The sequence below is a fragment of the Quercus robur genome, chromosome 6 (genome assembly GCF_932294415.1).
Source record: "Quercus robur chromosome 6, dhQueRobu3.1, whole genome shotgun sequence".
NCBI classification, from domain to species: domain Eukaryota; kingdom Viridiplantae; phylum Streptophyta; class Magnoliopsida; order Fagales; family Fagaceae; genus Quercus; species Quercus robur.
In genome coordinates this window covers 27,331,638-27,352,817 of record NC_065539.1, presented here as the reverse complement: position 1 = coordinate 27,352,817, position 21,180 = coordinate 27,331,638, and the positions used below count along the sequence as shown (strand labels likewise).

At 35.5% G+C, this 21,180-nt stretch overlaps 1 protein-coding gene across 1 annotated transcript in view; it reads left to right on the top strand.

Moving 5' to 3' along the window:
- LOC126688392 (beta-galactosidase 9) overlaps positions 1-21,180 on the top strand; it is a 64,717-nt gene that overhangs the window by 27,493 nt on the left and 16,044 nt on the right. Inside the window, exons 8-17 of the mRNA XM_050383063.1 lie at positions 5,157-5,262; positions 5,779-5,866; positions 6,040-6,161; positions 7,272-7,475; positions 8,968-9,200; positions 14,958-15,073; positions 15,832-15,929; positions 16,810-16,920; positions 17,780-17,890; positions 19,898-20,106. Of these exons, the coding sequence (XP_050239020.1) occupies positions 5,157-5,262; positions 5,779-5,866; positions 6,040-6,161; positions 7,272-7,475; positions 8,968-9,200; positions 14,958-15,073; positions 15,832-15,929; positions 16,810-16,920; positions 17,780-17,890; positions 19,898-20,106 (1,398 nt within the window). The remainder of the gene's footprint in view (positions 1-5,156; positions 5,263-5,778; positions 5,867-6,039; positions 6,162-7,271; positions 7,476-8,967; positions 9,201-14,957; positions 15,074-15,831; positions 15,930-16,809; positions 16,921-17,779; positions 17,891-19,897; positions 20,107-21,180) is intronic.

The window sequence follows — 21,180 nt, the reverse complement described above, 5'->3', positions numbered from 1 at the left end:
AAAGACACCACATTAAGCATAAAGGAGCTAAATTCCAAATGCTAGACGAGTGTTTTCCAAGCCAATTCCACCAACCAAAAAGAGTACTTGCAACCAATCTAGGCAAGACCCAAGAAATCCCAAAAGATCTAAACACCAAACTCCACAACCGATTAGCCTTACCACAGTGAAGTAACAAATGATCCACCGTCTCCCCATGACACCGGCACATGATGCACCAGTCAATAAAATCTATCCTTCTACCCCTCAAATTGTCACTTGTAAGGATCCTATCCCATACAGCAGTCCACACAAAAAGGGAAACACGCCGAGGAACCTTAACTTTTCAAACGCCTTTCCAAGGAAAAATAATGGGCATTGGACTTCTCAACTTATTGTAAAAAGATTGGATATCAAAATCCCCATTCTTTGTCAACTTCCATCGCATACGATCTCCATTCACAGAGGGAGGAAGATTTGAGTCCAAGGTACGGAGAAAATCGTCCACCCCACCCATTTCCCAATCATTAGGTCTCCAAATAAAATGAACATCCCAACTTCTCCGATCCTCTATCCCCAATCGTTCAAGAGAAGAGGCCACCGATGCCTCTTTATTGGATGCAATCCCGTACACACTCGGGAAAGTTAATTGAAGTGGAGAATCCCCACATCAATGATCTGTCCAAAGCTTAACTCTATCTCCCACCCCCACCTCAAAGTGAATATTTTTGCTAAAGTCCTCCCAACCCATGCAAATACTTCTCCATAAGCCACATCCATGAACCCCTCTACCTAGCTTGGATGACCATCCCCCCCATTCCTCCCCAAACTTTAGAGCTACAACCCTTCTCCAAACCCTTGTCTCCTCAGTCCCAAACCGCCATAGCCACTTCCCTAATAAGGCTTTATTAAAGGTAGTTAATTTCCTTACTCCTAACCCACCATTTTCCAAAGGTGCACACACCTTGTCCCAACCCACCAAATGAGTCTTGGATTCCCCCCACAAGAAATCCCTTTGCACCCTCTCAATTTTATTGGCCACATGCGTAGGGATGGTAAAAAGAGATAAATAATAAGTGGGAAGACTAGATAGAGTGCTTTTAAGCAACGTTAGTCTTCCGCCTTTAGACAAATACATCTTCTTCCAACTGGCCAACTTACGCTCAAATTTCTCCAATATAGGATTCCAAATAGTGGGAGACTTATGGGATGCCCCCAAGGGCATACCAAGATAGATCATAGGCAAAGACCCAACCCGGCAACCCAATATCTCTGCTAAGGCAAAGACATTAGGGACCTCACCAATGGGAACCATCTCACTCTTCAGAGCATTAACCTTCAAACCTGTCATTGCCTGGAAACAAAGAAGAAGCATCTGAACATGGAGAATCTGCTCCTCATCTGCATCGCAAAACAGAATCGTATCATCCGCAAACAAAAGATGCGAGACCTCTACCCCTCCACCCTGTCTACCAGCAGCCCTGAACCCTCGAAGCAAACCAGCCCCTTCAGCTCTTTTCATCATCTTACTGAAAACCTCCATCATAACCAGAAACAACATGGGAGATAGTGGGTCCCCTTGTCTCAAGCCCCTCGAACTCCCAAAAAAATTAGCAGGAGACCCATTAAACAAGACAGAGAATTGTACTGTAGATATGCAAGTGTGGATCCACCTACACCACCTCACCCCAAAGCCCATTCTCTTCAACAAATCAAGGAGAGCCTCCCAGTTCACATGATCGTAGGCTTTCTCAATATCTAATTTACAAATAACCCCCGGATTCTTACTCTTCACCCTGCTGTCAACACACTCATTAGCAATAAGGACTGAATCAAGTATCTGTCTACCACCCACAAAACTGTTCTGAGACTCGGATATCAGTTGAGCCAAAACCTCTTTCAGGTGATTAGCCAACACCTTAGCCAGAATCTTGTAAACACTTCCCACCAAACTAATAGGTCTAAAATCTCGAATATTGGAGGCACCATTCTTCTTAGGGATTAAGGTTATGAAGGTTGCATTAAGGGATTTTTCAAACTTACTGTGTTGGTAAAACTCATCAAACACAGCTAAAACATCTCTTTCCACAACTCCCCAACAATGGTGATAGAAAGCCAAAGAGAAACCATCAGGACCTGGAGCTTTATCTCCTTCTGATTCCTTAAGCACTCGAAGAACCTCCTCCTGTTCAAATTAGGATTCCTAATTACCAATGATTTAAAGCTCTGAACTACATGCCAAGTTAATGTTATGTGATGATATCCTTTGCTATGATGCAAGGTACTAGGAGTAAGAAGTGCATAGGTAAAATGACCAATATGCATGAAGAAGCGACAATATCTCCTATGAAAATAGAAAGAAAAGGGGTGGATCATAAAAGATTATTTAGATGGTAAATATTGGAATACATCGACAAGAGATAAATCATATGAGCAAGGCCCAATCAACCTGCTGTGATACCATAATACATTACTAGTTGTCCCTAAAGTTTTAAGCTGTTGGGAAATGATGAATTTAATTATATAGTCATAATTATAATAATAGACATGGAAGATTGATTTGCTATTACTTTGAAAATTCACCTATTCAAGAATTATTTTATGGGGTTCACATGTGAAGTCCAATTGAAGTAAGTCGTGTGTTTTTAAAGGTCTAGGTATTAAAACAGTTTTTTATTTGAGATTTTATTTTATTAGTTATGGTCAATTTTATATTCAAGAGAAAATTTGTAATTTTTGCAATTCCTGTAAATTAAGGGTATGTTGTTAACTTAGTTGAGTTTAGAATCTTTTAGGAGATCCTAATTATCTTTGGTTTTATTTCCTTGGAGTTCAAGTTAGTCTTTTATTAGGTTTTTAGTTTCCTAGTCAAACTAGGAGTCCCAACACTACTAGGATAAAAAAGAGTCCTTTGATATATATATATATATATATAGAGAGAGAGAGAGAGAGAGAGAGAGAGAGAGAGAGAGAGAGAGAGAGAGAGAGAGAGAGAGAGAGAGAGAGAGAGAGAGAGAGAGAGAGAGAGTTGATTAGTAGTGTGGGGGGCTCGGGCCCAGATAGTCAATACCGGCCCACTTAACCAAGGCCCAAGATCGGCCTGAGTAGCCAAATCCATCCCATAAGATGGAGATACACCCAAACCCAGTTGAAGTGAGCCCAGCCTAATAACACATATGTTGAGACTAAGAAATTATCGTTTGGGAGAAGACCACAATGTTCGGTCCACTATCAACTGGTGAGGCGATGGGAAAGTGACGATGAAATAATTAGATTCGAGTCGGTTACTGAGAGTTGTTAGTGCCTTTGGGGAGTTCGTTGCTGAACACTATTTGATGTCTGGAACAAGTTTCAAGAGAATCCTCAGAAAGCATGATTGTTTCTTGGGATTCTAGGTAACAGTGAGATTGCATGGAAACTGGTGAAAAAGTAATGATTTAAACCCCACTAAGGAGAGAGACTATATAAAGGGAGTGAGGGCAGATGATTAGGGGCGGTTAAAAAAAAAAAATGCTTAGGAAAAGAAGGAAAGAGAGAAAACAGAGAGAGGGTGAGTAAGGGAGAAGAACAATCAAAGGGGAAGGGGGTGTTGTTCCAAAAACTCACAGAGATAACAGAAATAGGAATATCCAGCTTGTGTTTGAAGCCATTTTCTTGTAGGATTGTTAGGAAACCCGCCAATAAATAAATTGGGGGCCCAAATCCTGTGTCCAGGACTTCAGCTCTCACAGGTTTGGGGACTAGAAGTAGAATTATTGAGTGTTTTGAGCATAGAGGCATGTTGGCCTTTGTATGTTCTTTTTTCCCATTCTCTTCTATCTTTTCCTTTTCTTCTCTCTTTTGGTACCTGTTCATACAGCCCCTGAACATTATAAAAACCTCTTTTTTTCTTCTTCCTTACAATCCCAAATCAAGTGTTCTTTTACCTCTCAAAACCCTTAAACTCCACATATTATCTTCTATCAAATGCTCATCAAATAACTCATCAAAGCACTTTTTAATTCCTCACACAACCCCATAACATGTTCTTTAAAAATTCTAAACCCCTCACGACCACATGTAGAAAAAATCCCCCAATTTGTGCTATGTCATGTGTTTAATGAATGGTTAAAAATGGATTTGTTGAGCTAGCCGCAAGTAGTCAGACGACAAAGCTTGCTGAATTGCCCTAAAGTTTGAGATTTCTAAGAATAAGTGTCCCTGTTTAGTCTCTATAATGCAAAACAGCCTTGATATTTCACGAGGACTGCCTTGTGTGTCAATTTTTTTGCCTTTTTTTGGGTTTTGTGTGGGGGGGGGGGGGATTCTAGAGTGTCTGAGGTGGCAGGAAATGATTGACTAAGGTTATTGGGGCTGTTCTGATGTCTATCTCACTGACCATTGAAAACCACTGAAGGAAAAAGGAAAAGAGAAAGCAATAAAGAAAGACCCTGTTAAATCAGAATATAGAAATTGTTGCATACATAAAAGAAAGAAAAAGAAAAGAGGAAGAATCAGCCAACTAATTCTCTCTCATTGTTCCTATGACTCAATAGCTCTCATCTGAAAGATGTGAAATCAACAACCATCTGATTTTTCACAATCAATATGTTTTAAGTACCTTAGAAATGAATTAATCATATATGACTATCAAATATTTGACAATATGAAAAATGAAATGATTACAATAGTTATCTAGTGTCACATCTTTGACAGTTTCCTTGCTTTCTTAGAGAGTTTCTTCATATAATTCCTTAGGAAAGCTATGTATCAATGTTGTTGAATCTCATATATAAAAATTTGTTTCCACTTGTGAATATTTTGTAGTTTTAAGTTTGTGCGAATCATGATGCTTGACAAGTTCCATTTGTATTCTTTGATATATCATAATTTCACCAAAGAAGTTTTATTCTGTGTCTTGCAGCATGGGTATGCTTATGCCTTAAATTCTGATTACTAGAATAATGTTCTTTCCTTTTTGTTTTCTTTTTATTGTTAGGCTTACTACTAGAACACTTTTCACTTATCAAGAACGTGTGTTCAATTAATGAATGTTTTAGGTTTAATGATTAGTAGTATTAGGTGTCTTCACTTTAAAGGTTTGTTTATAATTTTTTATTTTCTAGTAAGTATTTGAATGTAAATGGCTACAAATTTCAGAGGAGTGGCTTTAGTTTTCTGAAGTTGATATTTTGAAGGTATACAACATGGGGTGGGAGATTGCCTCATAGACCTGCTGAAGACCTTGCTTTTGCTGTTGCACGCTTTTTTCAACGTGGAGGAAGCTTTCAAAATTATTATATGGTATGATGCATAATTTAAATGATGCTGGCTTTAATTAAAAAAGATGTGACAAAATTTACTTCTATTAAAAAGTGTTTCAGAGTTTTGAAATCTTAATTGGTTTTGTATGCTTCTTTTCTGGTGTCCAACAAAATGGTTCCAAATTCCTGCTGGCTTCCTTTGTTCCAATTGAAATGTTTCACTTCCTTTTTCGTTCACGTTTTAATCAAGTTTCAGTAAACCTTCTCATATTTCCTAGAGCTTTGGTGAAAGAAGTCTAAGTTTTTAGCTTCAATGGGCAACTATGTAGGAGGGCTAGTGCCATGGTTGAGTGATTATGAAAGATCTATAGGGATGGGATAGAGAATACTACAATTGGCCATTAAAGTAAAATCAAAACTGATGATCTCTCATGTTCTCTTTTATGTGGATAATATTTATGATGTATGTTATTTTCCACTTAGGTTATATCTGATTCAGTCATATTTAGATTCCGGATGATCAAATATATCTTGACAAGGTTGCTGCATGTTGCAGTATTTTGGTGGAACAAACTTCAACCGGACTTCTGGGGGCCCATTTGATATTACTAGCTATGATTATGATGCTCCAATTGATGAATATGGTAGGTGAGATGAATCTAATGAAGGAATATGTTACTCTGTTAAAAATTATTTTTGATTGAGGCACATGTAGCCCTAGGGGGAGTTCCAGGAATTTTGTAGATAAAAATCTCTGAAGCCATATCATCATGGTTTTTTATTTATTTATTTATTTTTTATTTTTATACTTCATTAGGTCTGCTAAGCGAGCCTAAATGGGGGCATCTGAAGGATCTGCATGCTGCTATAAAGCTTTGCGAACCTGCTTTAGTTGCTGCTGATTTACCTCAGTATATGAAGTTGGGACCAAAGCAGGAGGTTTGTTATAAGTCGCTACTGTAAAGTTATCCTGAGATTATTGCTCAAATATTGGTTAAATAGTTCCTTCAAAGGGTAGTTTTCCTGGATCCAATTTATTTAAAGAGATTTATTCATGTGAATGGATGGACCACTTTGGTATGCAACCTATGGTGTCTGTTGTAGCTTAAGGTTGAGTTCATTTTGACATGACCTGAGTATAGAAAGTTCTAGAAAGGAACTAAATTTGGGGTGGTTCACTATATCTTCACCTACCAAAATTTGGAAAGCAAATTTTCCTAAATTTATGCAACATGTAGCAACCATTCAGAATGTAATTCTCTTTTAAATATATTTTTTGACCTTTTACTTTGATTCTTCAGTCCCCATAAGTTATATCTGTAACATAGCAAAACCTTGTTTTTGAAACCAAAAAAAAAAAAAAAAAGGAGCAAAACCTTGTTAAAGCACTTTATCATCCTGCTGAATAAGTTATGAGGTGGACTCCAATTGTTTATCATTTATAATCACTTTGTTAATTTTCTTTCTTTTCTTTTGGGGGTGAGGAGTAGGAGCAAAATTTCTTATTTAGACTCATATAACTGAATTTTAAGAAAAGTACAATAATCTAAGTCTCCAATATGGATGTGATGGAATTTAAACGATTTAATGGTTTTAAGCTAGCAATAAAAAAAAAGGTTTGTCAAAATATGTAAAAAAAAGAAAAGAAAAAGAGAAGGGTTTGTAATGTAATCTGGGGATATTATCACATTCACCAAATAACATGGAAATCATTTGACTTTTTAAAATTACTGAAATGTAAGAAGCTATATCAAATACTATGTTAGATATAATCCATTCAGTCATTTTTTTTAATGAGATATCTTATAGTCCTTTAGTTTATTAACATTGTTAATGCTTGAAGTATGATAGATATAAATCAGTGTGACATTTGAAAGTTATCTCAATTGTTTGTTGCTCTAGACTCGGAGAGGTAACACAATTTTTTTGCATGTGATTATTGTCAGTAACACTATCTTCAACTCTAAATGAGTGTTTTTCTCCTGAACATTCTAGCATTTTGTTTTAGTTCTCTTATGAAGTTAACATTGCTTGTATAACTTTTTTCAGGCACATGTGTACCATGGAGATATTGACATTGAAGGCCTGAACTTAACTCAGTATAGAAGTGAAAGTAGGTGCTCTGCATTTCTTGCAAACATTGATGAACGTAAAGGAGCTGCTGTAACATTCCTTGGTCAAACATATTATTTACCTCCGTGGTCAGTCAGTATATTACCAGACTGCAGGAACACAGTGTTCAATACTGCCAAGGTTTGGATTTATTGTAGGACATTGTATCGAGCATTGGCTGAGGCATTAATACTTGTTGGCCTTACACTCATCTTCTTGTGACCTAAGAAGCACGGATGCTTCATTTGGGGTGTTGTTGTACCAGTGTCATAAAAACCGTATCATGTTATAATTTTTTTAAAATTGCTCATGTCACCATTTTGTACCCATGCCTATACTTGTGTCTGTGCTTCCTAACTTGTGACCCAACCCTTTAGACTCTCATAAACCATACATTTTTTCTCTCTTTCTTTTTTCCTCTTTGATCATGGAGTACGCTATGGAAGTAATCCTTTATTTGTTGTCTGATTATTTATGATCCATCTACAGATAATTAATTGTTTAAAATTATATGGTCAGTGTCTTTTGACTTCAGATGAGGATATAACCCTTCAAGGTTCTTCCATATGCTCTTGCATAATGCACTCATTATGAAACATGCTCTATAAAAGCAAAGTTGTTAACGTTCCATACAGCTGGTATTATTGTATTGGCTCTATGGTACAAACATCCTTTGAAATGTACCGGATAAAATGCTGCAATAGTGGGGTTTTTTCCAGGTGTTTAACCTAATATTGATATTTTGGCTGCTACAAGAAGATAAAAGGAAGGAAAGGAGAAACAATTAAAAGGGGTAGTAAAACATGTTATTTGGGCTTATAAAATATGTTGATTTTATGTTATATATATAGCGGTAACTCCAGAACGATAAACTAGTATTAATCAATACCAAATATTTAATTCCCCTAGCTAAAATGAAACAGTCTATGGTAGATTATTGACAACTTTGCATAAAACACATAAAGGATGACTTTATACAGCCTTTTTCTCTGTCTCCTCCTGGGAGCTGCAATGTCTGATAACTGTGGTAAAGTTGTTTATGCAGGACAAAGTGGTTGGGGAAATAGGAATAAGGGAAATGAAAAGAAAACAAGACAAATTCTAAGCTTCACCACCTAGAATTTGCCTGAAATACTAGGCTTCACCACCTAATGGTGTTTGGAATCACTGCCAATTTTAGAAAACCATCTCTAACCTGAAATTTTTTATTCAAATTGCAATACTTAAACAATTCCTGGAGCCTCTTTTTAATAGGCTTTAGGGATGCATTAAAACACACAATTACATCTGAAGGAATCCTCAATCATAAAAAAATTCAAATTCAAATTCAAAATTCAAAAATAAAATCTGATATATCAAAAAAGTTGGAAATACTTTTGGTTGTGCTCCTTGCATCAGTTCTTATTTTATTATAATGTATTATAATGGAATTGTGATACACTTAGTGGTACATATATGAGTCACGTTTTTTTACCATTACCTTTGCTAATTAGGTTGTAATAAATATATTAGTCTGCTTTTTTTAACATTGCCTTGCTTTCTGATGCTCTTTCTTCTGCTTGTTGGATATCATGAAAATGTATGAGATTTAGTCTTACAGTGGATGTCTAAGGTCAATTACATGTTCATGCAGGTAGGGGCACAAACTTCAGTTAAAACGGTAGATTTTGATTTGCCTCTTTTCGCACATTTTTCTGCACAAAAACAATCCATGATTCATAATGGAGTCTCCTATATCTCAAAATCCTGGATGACTGTAAAAGAGCCGATTGGTGTTTGGAGTGAGAACATTTTTACTGTCCAAGGTATATTGGAGCATTTGAATGTGACAAAGGACCATTCTGATTATCTATGGTATATAACCAGGTAATTACCTAGTCTTGAAGATGGCAATGGTGGGATCAGAAAGTGAGTAGGAGAGCTATTTATGTGGCATGACTATGTTTTAACTTGTACCCTGTATGCTATTATTTTGGCAAGATCCTTGTAGCTTTAATGCCATTGCTTGACCTTTTTTATGAAGAGAACCAATGTTTGAATACTCTACCCACTTTTTTTTATAATTGACTTATTAAAAATAATGACACAACCCAAGCCCAAAATTTGTATTTCAACCATGACCTACATGTTAATACCAAGCCTAAACCTGATATTAGCACGAATCAACTAACTCTATAGACAAAAAATTTCTATTTTACACTTGAAATTTAGAGATCTAACCCTTTTCTCCAAAGGAATAACAAATTCATCAAATTCTCCAATTACATAAAAGATTACAACGCTCGACAATAAATTCTTAAATACGATATCACTACAAAGTTAAATCGCAAAAAAGTATGAAAATTGAAAGCAACAACTAAAAATAAGTTCCTCAAAAACTGATGCAGGGGATGTGATGGGCTGTTTGTGTATGGTTTAGAAACAATGAAAGGGTTGAGTTACTTAGAACAAATTGATAGGTGGATGAGTATCTCTGCAAGAAAACTTAGTTTCAAATAGCACACAAAGGCTAACAATTTATTCATTTACGAAAAACTGATTTACAAAGGGCTTACATTCTCCTACTTATACTAGTTGTTTGGCATTGGCAGCCTCTAGATGGTTGACAATTGTCTAAATCCTATAGGCTAATGCTTTAGAAATCTTCTAACTAACTAACTAACTAATTAGTTACAAGTGGATTAGGATATAGGCATATAGTTGCTTGAAATGCCCTGCATTAGGACTCTCCCTCTTAAGAAGCACTTGACCTCAAGTGCTTTTGGTTGCCACAAGATTTGTATGAAGTTATAGGACGATACAGTTGCCTTGTATGATGAGTTTGCTGCTGTTGCAGCACACCAAAGGCTGCTGCTTTTGCACAGCCAAGTCCCACACAAATGAAACACCAATGTAGATGCATCTACATTAAGAGGACTCCCTTTCTTGAAAGCAAACTTGTCCTCAAGTTTGGTTGAATTTTCAATTGTAAAACATGTACACCAAATTGAACATTAAGTGTTTTGCCTCACTAATGATCAATCATGCATATTTTGACACTACTAGGCTTTATTCTTCACTGGTGAATCAACCTTCTTCACCTTGACCATTGGCTTGGGGCTTGCTTTCTCTTTCTTTGGTTGTAAGGAGTGTGGATGCACTAGCTTGTACATGTTGTGTGTGTTACACCTTCTACCCACGATAGCTTCATATGATTTTTCACATCTATGTAAAAGATGGAACCCATTCATGGCTACCTCCTCACAAAGAACATAACTTTTATGTTGTCTATCATCCTCCACTTCTTGTTTTAGAACTTGCATAACCTTTATTGCTAATGGAGAGTCATTTGCTTCCTTAACAACAGCATTTGCTCGTTCTTCCACATACTAACCATGCACAGATTCTACCATATTTATTATGCATTTAATCAATTCTTGTCCTCCCTCACTAATCTGTTCTTCAATGTAGCTATTAAAAACAAGATTTCCAATGTCTTGGTCTTCTAACTCTTTAACTAGAAAGTCTTGATCTTCTATCTCTTCAACAACCAAGGTTTCACCCTTTGACGAAACAGGTTGGTTCTTGGCTTGTACCTTAGAAGCCTTACTTGATTTAGAAACATTTGATCCATTTTCAACCTTCATGGTGAAGTTGGATGTTGCATCACCGCTTCGAGCACTGATTTTAGAACTGAAAGGAACTGATTGTGCCCCCTTGACTTGATGATTCTCAATCAGCACTGCCCTATTGGAGGAAACAGTCCAGCCATTTTGGAGGAAATGGACATCTTGGATTTGCACTTTGCTGTAAAGGGTGTGGCTGTAGTTGTAAGCCAAGAATTGCTCTCTAAGCTTCTGTTTCATCTTCTCCCAAGTATGAATCTTTGTTTTTCCTTTCCTCAATCTTTGAATCTTTAACTGCTCCCATCCAGATCTTGCCTTGCCTCTCAAATTAGTTGCTACCAATTTAACTTTCTTGGATTCTGGAATATCATAACAAGCAAAGATCTCTTCAACTTGACTAAGCCAATCCACAAACTCCTCATGATCCAAGCTGCTATTAAATTCAAGGAATTCAATCTCAAATCTTGATTCCCAATTCTGGTTTGGCATCTTTGGTTGAACCCTCACAGGATTGTGGCCATACCTCTCTTGTCTCCTCCTAGGAATATGAACAAAAGGTTGTTCATAATCCTCATATAAAGCTACACTTCTAGCAGTATCATGCTGGTAGTATTGCTTTTGTATCTTCCTATCTCTTCTCAATTGTTCAGTCAAGGCTTCTAGTTGCCTCCTCAATAATTCCACTTCAGCTTCTAAGCCATTTTGAACCCTTCTACACCTTGGTCCATTGGCTGCAATATCATCTTCCTCTACTGCAAGAACAGCTTGCTTCTTGCCTTTATCCTTCCTTGTCTTCTCAAAAACCATGGCTTCTTGCTACTCAAACTAATTGCTAGCACATATAAAGGCTTTGGTTTGGTAAGAGAGGTATTTTAGGCTAGGAAAAGCAATCAAGACTGAATCTTGATAGGTTCTTGGACAGAAAATTAAGAAACAAATTGCAAACGAACTTGAATCCTAAGGATCTCAAGCTCTGATATCAATTTGATGCAGGGGATGTGACGGGCTATTTGTGTATGGTTTAGAAACAATGAAAGGGTTGAGTTACTTAGAACAAATTGATAGGTGGATAAGTACCTCTGCAAGAACACTTAGTTCCAAATAGCACACAAAGGCTAACAATTTATTCAATTACGAAAAATTAATTTACAAAGAGCTTACATTCTCCTACTTATACTAGTTGTTTGGCATCGGCCTAGAGGTTGCCAAGTGTCTAAATCCTATAGGCTAATGCTTAAGAAATCTTCTAACTAACTAACTAATTAGTTACAAGTGGATTAGGATATAGGCATATAGTTGCTTGAAATGCCCTGCATCAAAAACTCATTAAGGTTCTCGCTTCCGCTGCTCTAGATGAAATAATCTATTGACATGAAGAAATAAGGGTGAGGTACATAGTAAAGTAAGGGTTAGGTTATACAAGAATTTAGTAAGAATGCATGTAAACCAAAACATTTCATCATATGAATATGTAGAAAGGAAAACATCTTTCATAAATAATCTTTATGCTGCTCTTAAATATAGCTCATGCAGTTTTCAGAAGGAAAATAAATCATTTTCTTTTCATGAAAGAACAACAAAACATTTCATTCTAAATTTCTTTCATGAGAATTTAATTGTTCCATTCAAAGTATAAATCCATATTTTAATGTAGCCATTTCTCTTATGGTCACAAAAACATAAATCTGATAAATTTGTCTCTTAAGTATAAAGTTCAAGGAGAGATCAATTTGGAATCCTATTCTTGAGAAGATGGAGAGGAGATTGGCATGCTGGAAGAGGATGTATTTGTCAACGGGAGGTAAACTTACTCTAATTAAGAGTACTCTCTCAAATTTGACAATATATTTTCTATCCCTCTTCCCTATCCCAGTGAAGGTGGCTAAACGCATTGAAAAGTTACAAAAATATTTTTTTAAAGGAGTGGTATTGGCGAGGAACACAAGCTTCATCTAGTGAAATGGTACAAGGTATGTCTCCCTTTGCAGCATGGGGGATTGTGGGTTAGAAATTTGAGAACCTTCAATCAAGCTTTACTAGGAAAATGGTTGTGGAGATATGGGAATGAGAGAGAGATGTATTGGAGGAGGATCATTGAGATTAAGTATGGAAGCAATTGGGGGGCTGGTGCTCAAAATCTGTCTCCTGCCCCTATGCTTTATGCCTGATTCACTCATTTTGAGGTGGGTGATGGCTATAAAGTAATTTGGTTGACTTGGGGTGTGGGGATTCCCCGCTAAAGGAGTTCCCAAAGTTATTTTTGATCAGTCGGGATAGAGATTCTTCCATTGCAAATATACTGCAATTCAACAATGGGGTGAAGCATTGGGATTTTTATTTTTCCAATACGGTACAAGACTGGGAGCTGGATTCCTTGGATAGGTTTATGGATTCATCTTCTATGTCTGGAAGGGAAGATGACAAGATGTGTTGGAAGCCTAATAGAAGTAGGGGTTTCGAGGTAGGAGGATATTACTGGCTTCTACGTCCCTCTAAATTAGTCCATTTTCCATGGAACTTTATTTGGAGATCTAAGATCCCTCCTAGGCTTGCATTCTTCTCTTGGAGTGCTGTGTTGGTGAGGATTTTGACCATGGATAATTTATGGAAGAGAGGTATCAGCGTGATCGATTAGTGCGTCATGTGTAAACAGAATGGGGAAAATGTGGATCATTTGCAAACATTGTCCTATAGCTTTTGAGATGAGGTCCTTGGTTGTTTGTTTGTTTGGGATCCATTGTGTTATGACACTGAGGGTTATGGATCTGCTATCCTCATGGCAAGGAAGTTTTGGTTGGCACCATAATGCTGCAATTTGGAAGATTGTGCCACATTGTCTAAATATGGTGCATTAGGCGGGAGAGGAATGCTAGAAGTTTTGATGGTTGTGAGCAGTCTATCATTGAGCTTAAATCTTTTTTCTTTTTACCTTTGCTGGATTGGGTTAAAGCTCTTCAAGCTCTCTCTTATAATTCTTTCTCAGATTTGTTAGAGCTATGTTTGTTGAGATGTTGATTTTGGTTTTTCTTTGTATACTCCCTGTATACCTGGAAGTTTTGCTGATTTTTTAAAAGAACACAAAAAGGTAAATCTTATAAATTTCCCTGATAAATTTGTCTCTTGGTGAATTGTTGAGCTAACTTTTTTTTTTTTTTTTTTTTTTTTTAGAAAACTGTTGTTGAGCTAACTGATTGTTAGTTAGGAAGTTACATTTGAGCAGCCTAGTTAAACAAGGCTAACTCTTGTTTCGCAAGAATACAAGTTATAAGAATTTTCTTAAGCTTCTAATTCCTTCTCGTCTCCTATCTCTTTCTCTCTCCTTCTACTTGGAGGATAGGTTCCCTCGAAGAAACCAGCTTACATTTCATTTCCAAATTTCTCTCCAACACCATTATTCTTCTATTACCGTTAAGGTCAAACAGGACCTTAACATTTCTCTTTACCGATTCCAGAAAAATAAAACTTAGTACATAGATCAGCATTTAGGACAAGAATACCATTAGTATGACCAAAATTAGAATGAAGAGCATAGATAAAATGATGCATGCCATAGTTAGTTATTAGAGTTAATAGGTATGAGATACCACTACCTATCCAAAAAAAAAAAAAAAAAGGTATGAGATACCACCAAAAAAAAAAAAGAAGAAAGTATTGATCCAATCTCTTTCAATTCAATCTGGTCAACGTTAAAAAAACCAAATTTATGATGAATAATTAAATGCCTCATGTCTTTCATCTTTTATATTATAAAAGAATTGTAAAATGAGAGTTTATGTTATAATATGCGTCTACCTGTGATCCAGTCACTGTTTGAAAGTGAAGAAGAGGATATATTAGTATCAAATTGTGGACTTTCATTATTTTATATATTTTTCTTCAATTTCAAGCATCCCAATGAATATTTCTTTGTTTAATTATTGAATGTACTTTTACCAATCAAATTACTTACTCTTTGCTGAGAAATTAGATATTTTGATTAGTTATTTTCTAATTTTTATTCATTCATTCTTAAATGTAGAATATACGTTTCTGATGATGACATTGCATTCTGGGAGGAAAAGGAAGTTAGACCAACACTGACAATTGATAGCATGCGTGATGTGTTGCGTGTTTTCATTAATGGCAAGCTTATAGGTAATTAGGCATTGTCTCACAATATTACTTCCTCTTATCTCAGTCTCCTTTTCTCTGTTGAATTCTTCCTCACCATTCATTTGCACATTGGATTATATTTTTGTGCTACTTTTTTGTAGATATCTCCGACTTAATTGAGTATTGAGAAATGATGAAATTAATATGTTTGTTGAATGTTGACAATGTCATAATTAGCCAAATGCAGAATTAGTACCCAAGAAGAAAAAAAGACTCAAACTGCTTAGGTTATATATCAAAACTACTCTCTCTCTCTCTCTCTTACTTGTCACCTATTTCTAATCTTCCACACTTTACAACTCAACTCCAACTTGGTATCAAAGACTTCCAATCCAACCCTAGAAGCCGTTAAAGAAACCTGGCAGTCATTTGAGTCGAGGTGTGTAGTAGGAGGGAGATAGACAAGAAAATAGGGTTGGGCTTAAGTTATTGAAAAATGCTAGCACCACAAAAACTTACACAACTTTTGCCTCAACTCACCATGTGGCGAGTTGTGAGTGGTGAGGAAAAAGTGGTGGGTCCTTGTGGGTCAACACCTCCATCACTCACAAATCGCCACATGGCGAGTTGTGACAGAAGTTGTTTAAGTTTTGTGGTCCTAGCATTGGTTTAACTCATTTCCAGTCTGAATAGAAATCTTATCAATTACTATTAACTGATTCTGGACTTTATATGTTTTGTATGTGTCACTTCAATAGGCTCTGCTAACTTATACAGTATTTGGTCTTTTGAAAGTGAAGGCAGTGTGATTGGTCATTGGGTCAAGGTGGTCCAGCCTGTTCAGTTTATCAAAGGATACAATGATTTGTTGTTGTTATCTCAGACAGTGGGTTTGCAGGTAAAATTTTAGTTTATTTCAAGCCAATGATTGGATAGACTTCTTATAACTTTTCATTTCCAGAGTTATACTTATCTGCCCTGCCTTCTAGATATAATGGTTAACAGAGGAAAAGGGAGGGGCCAAACAGGTGAGAGATATTCACCATGTGGGCTTCTGATTGAAAAAAAAAAAAAAAAAAAAAAAATCTTAAGATTCTATCATCTTTATATTTTATTATTTCTTGGGTCAGTTTGATTCTTTCTCTGTCTCTTTGGATTGTCCTGCCATTTTTATTTTTTGGTGTACACATTCCATTTTTATAAAATATTTTTGAAGGACTGGTTAGTTTTTGGCCTTCCTTGAACCCCTTTCATATAAACTTAAGAAGAAACTTGAATCTGTTAATACAGTTGTGTAGAGTTTCTAAAGCATAAGTGCATGACTGTTGTGATAATTAAGAGTTTTTTAATACACTGTATGACTGTAATATTCAGTTCAAGCAAAACGTACTTTGAGTCATCTATTTCTCTTCCTGCATTCTTTCTTTCAAATTGCATACATCTCTCAACCCTTCCAATCATTAAGATTCTGAAATCTTAATAATCTTATACTTAGTATTGTGACAGGAAGTCTACCATAGTGCTATTCTAGCCTTTTTTTTTAGTTTTTTTTTTTTTTTTTTTTTTTAAAAAGGCCTCTCATTGGGCCTGTTTTGTTTGTCTAGCTTGATATTGTTGTCTTGTTGACTACCCTTCCTTTATGATTACTGATTGTACATAGATGATATAAATTCTTCCTGCATTCTTTAATCTTTCTTCCAAATTTGATAGAACACATCTCTTGACACTTCTACAATTTATCTGTAAGATTCTGAAATAAATTTGAAATAATGATACAGAACTACGGCGCCTTCTTTGAGAAAGATGGGGCAGGGTTTAGAGGCCAAATAAAGCTTACTGGATTCAGGAATGGAGATATTGACCTCTCAAAGTCATCATGGACCTACCAGGTATCTATTAAAAAATTTCAGCTCTGCATTCTCAGCTGAAATTTGGTAGTAACTTAGATTTGAAATGCAGCTTCAGCAAAATATGGGTACCAAATTATTTGATACTTCAGAAAATGCATCTGCTGGCTAGAATTTGACACTACAATCAATTCTTTGTCGTGGCCTTTCATATCAGAATGAATTGAGACTTATACATATTACATGGTACACTTAACTAATATTACGTGGTAATGAAACCATCATTCTGAGTTTAACCCTCGGCTGTCATGACCTGAGTAAAGGTCTAGTCACATACGTGCTTATACCCCAAAAGGATTAGTCAACTTACAATTAGGGCTTCTCATAGTTTGCCCATTCAACCTAATAAAGACCCGATATGGGGCTCAACTCACACCCATACAACACACGCTTATCCAATCTAACCACATGATATGGGGCAATCTCCCCACTAAAATTTCTGACATCCTCATTAAGGGACGTGCTGCAGTGCCCCCAAGCCACATTACGGTTACCAGGTTGGTTTTGATACCATTTGTCATGACCCTAGGAAAGTGCTAGTAGCCACATCTATGAATAAACCCAAAAGGGCTAGTTAAGTTGCAATGGGGACTACTTATAATCACTTTTATTACCCATTCCAACTTGGTAAACACTTGATGTGAGACTTAACTCACACCCACACGATACACATTTATCGAATCCAATCCACATAATATGGTGTATCACATGGGCTCTTACTTGTTAGATTGATTCTTTCCTTTTAAAGTACTGATTTTATCAGATTTAACCCTTGTACTGACCTGTCCTAAAGGTAGAAAATTGCATGGTCGATAATGAATTGCTTTTATTTTGATTCTAGGTTGGGCTTAAGGGTGAATTCTTGAATATATACACCATGGAGGAAAATGAAAAGGCAGGATGGAGTGATCTGACACTTGATGCAATTCCGACCACATTTTCCTGGTACAAGGTAAATTTATTATTTGACTTATCAAAAACTAAAAAGATCAATTTTTTCTTTGAAGATAAAAATTTGTAGAGATCATTTTGTGGGTTTTGCATTGCTAATTAGATATATCTTTGAGCACAAGTATTATGTCATTACTAGTCGCGGACCCACGCGATACGTGGAAATATATGATTATTTTAAGATGTGGTCTAATATATAATTTACTCTTTAACTTAATTGTATATAATTTGTTCTTCCAAAATATTAAACAATTTCTAAAAATAATTTCTAGCTATCTCTCTATTTTTACAAATATATAAATTTATCATTTTTGGTGTTTTTGTTTGATATTATCCTTTTGATTGAAGTGGTCCATTTTCTTCTAAATATTTTTATTATGAATTATATATTTCTTAATTTCTTTTAGTAAAACTAAAATTTTTAAATTTGCAATTTTCATTCTCTCGAAGATATTATCATGATAATAAAAAATTATCACATAACTACAATTGATATTATTCAAATAATTGACAGGCACATTTAAATTCATGATAGTCATGTAGATTGTGTTTTGATATAAACTCAAATTCTCATTTCCAAACTAACTAAGGATTAACTCAAATAAATATCAACCCAAAACTATAAGAGGGAGTAAAAAGACTTGTGATGCGAACTCAAAAAACACAACACCAAAACATATCAAGAGTTGCAAGAAAGAATTATATATATATATATAGAGAGAGAGAGAGAGAGAGAGAGAGAGAGAGAGAGAGAGAGAATCACATTTTTTTGGGGAGAGAATAACAAATATAGAATAAAAGATAATAAGAAGAATATTCAAAATAAAAGATATAGTTGTAGACACCAAATTATCAAAACCATGCTATGTAATAGAATAACATAATATTATTATATAATATATTTATAATAAAATAGGACCACATCTAACAGTCAGAAAAAAAAAAGATAATAGCTTAAAAACACAACCAAATTAGATCAACTTAAAGTAGAGATGTAAGATTGAATTCAAAATACACCAAAAGAATATACACACACGCACATAGATACATAATAGAGAGAGAGAGAGAGAGAGAGAGAGTAAAATTCATTACCCTACAATGGAGACGCAAGAAAGAGACCCACCAAAAGGAAACAAAAAAAAACTATGAGAGAGAGAGAGAGTTATCATATTCTGGTGTGGGAAATATGGATTGAATGAGAGATAATAGTTTATTTATAGTAAAGAAGATGGGATAAGAAGAGTCAAAATAAGAGGAAAATGAATGGATAGAGAAAAAGTAACGGTAGGGTAGAGAGGAGTGGGAAGATTAACAGGTAAAATTAGAAGGAAATGTTGGAGAAAGTAAGAAATTAATAAAGGGAAGAAGAGTTAAAAATGAGAGAGTAAGAGCTAAAAATAGGTGGATGATGTGGCACAATAAGAGAGTAGTAACATTAAATTCTACATTTCAACTTTTAGATATATATAGATTAGTTGACTCAATATATTTTTAAAATCCAGATGCCTCTCTTAACACTTAATGATTTTTTTTTTTTATTGTTTTTTATTTGTCTTGTTTTCTTACTTCTAGGTTTTTATTTAGTTTTTATTTTTACTTATTTTTTTCCCTATAGAAATATATTGGATTTTATGGGAGCTAATACGCAGACCAAGTTTCCCTTGATAAAATTACCTTGTGTATATGGTCCTAAAACTGAAGAAATTCCGAATAATTGTTGATCATTACAACTAAAAATGTCAATAATTTTAATACAATAATTTTGAGTGGGGTGGTTAAAGTTGAAGTTCAGGATGGTAATACCACCAGTGCAAGTGCTACTTAGGACAGGGATTAGAAACTCAGTTCTACTTATTCTTGTAGATTTATAGTACATGATCTTTGAATTTTGTAGTGACGCCAATGCCTGCTCTCTTATCGCACTTAGCTAATTATATCATCTATTGTTCATTGCTTAGATTGATCTTTGATTCTATACTCACAAATACCTTTTCCTTAATTCAATCAGACTTACTTTAATTCCCCTGATGGCACGGAGCCTGTTGCTCTTGATTTGGGAAGCATGGGAAAGGGGCAAGCATGGGTCAATGGTCACCATATAGGAAGATATTGGACTCTGGTTGCCCCAAAAGATGGATGTCAAAGAATATGTGATTATCGTGGGCCATACAACTCGGATAAGTGTACAACAAACTGTGGGAAGCCTACCCAAAGCTGGTATACTTCTCTCTCGCAATATATGAAATTATAAAGACATGGCTAAAGTTAGTCTTTCCAAATTGCAAAAACTTCAGCACATCATAAATTTCTCTCAAATTTTAAGGCTCTTTCACATTAAACCCTAAATTTCTAGTTCCATTAATATCCATCTGTAGTTTCAAAAACATATAATGTGGTCCCTCAACAAGGCTCCATTAACTAAATGTAAGGAAACCTAAAGTGAAGTGCACTTGGAGACCTACATGTGAAAACTAAGTAGCATATTTGTACCCCCCCAAAAAAAAAACCCTACAAAACTGTAGCATTTTTTTGGGACATGTAATTATGTGTTAAGAAAGAAAAATATACTTAGGCACAAAGGCAATGTCCCATGGAACAAAAAATAACACCGGCAGAAGCTCTAAAGTTGTATGGGAGATTAAATGAAAGATTAGAGTCTTAGCACCAACTACAGGAAGAAGAAAAAATTCTAGGCAAGTGTTGAATATATTGGGTTTATGTTATTTTAGTGTAAAAGGGCCCAAGAGTCCGAAAGCCCATGTAGGGCTTACCCTAGCTCTTATATATACTCTACTAGGGTTCATTTTAATCAATACTTGAGAATAAAGTAAAAATGTAGCCGCTAGGGCTTTATCCGGTAAATGTAGGCCGTTTGTTGAACCACGTAATCGCTTGTATTCTTCTCTTTTTCTTGCTTCCGCTTCTCTATATTATTTTATTCTTGTCTTTAATAGCAAGATTAAAAATTATCCTGAGATTAATCTCTAAAGCCATCTATTTTCTTGGGATGGCTTGAAATCTTCAACGAACGGTTTCTTGCAATCTGTTACCAACCACAGAAGATGTGTTTATCACAAAGAGCCTTCCAAATCCTCTCGAGAAAGTGAAAATAAAGAAGAGATTGTCAAGATTTTCAATATCATCCCACATAAAGAAAACTTGTGATTAAAATAATGCAAATCCAAGTGTAGATTTTTCACAAGTAATAATATCTCGGTGAGTCCGAGGTCGATCCACAGGGAATGATTGACACTAATGTAAAAACCTCTATTATTAAGTAGTAATTAAAAA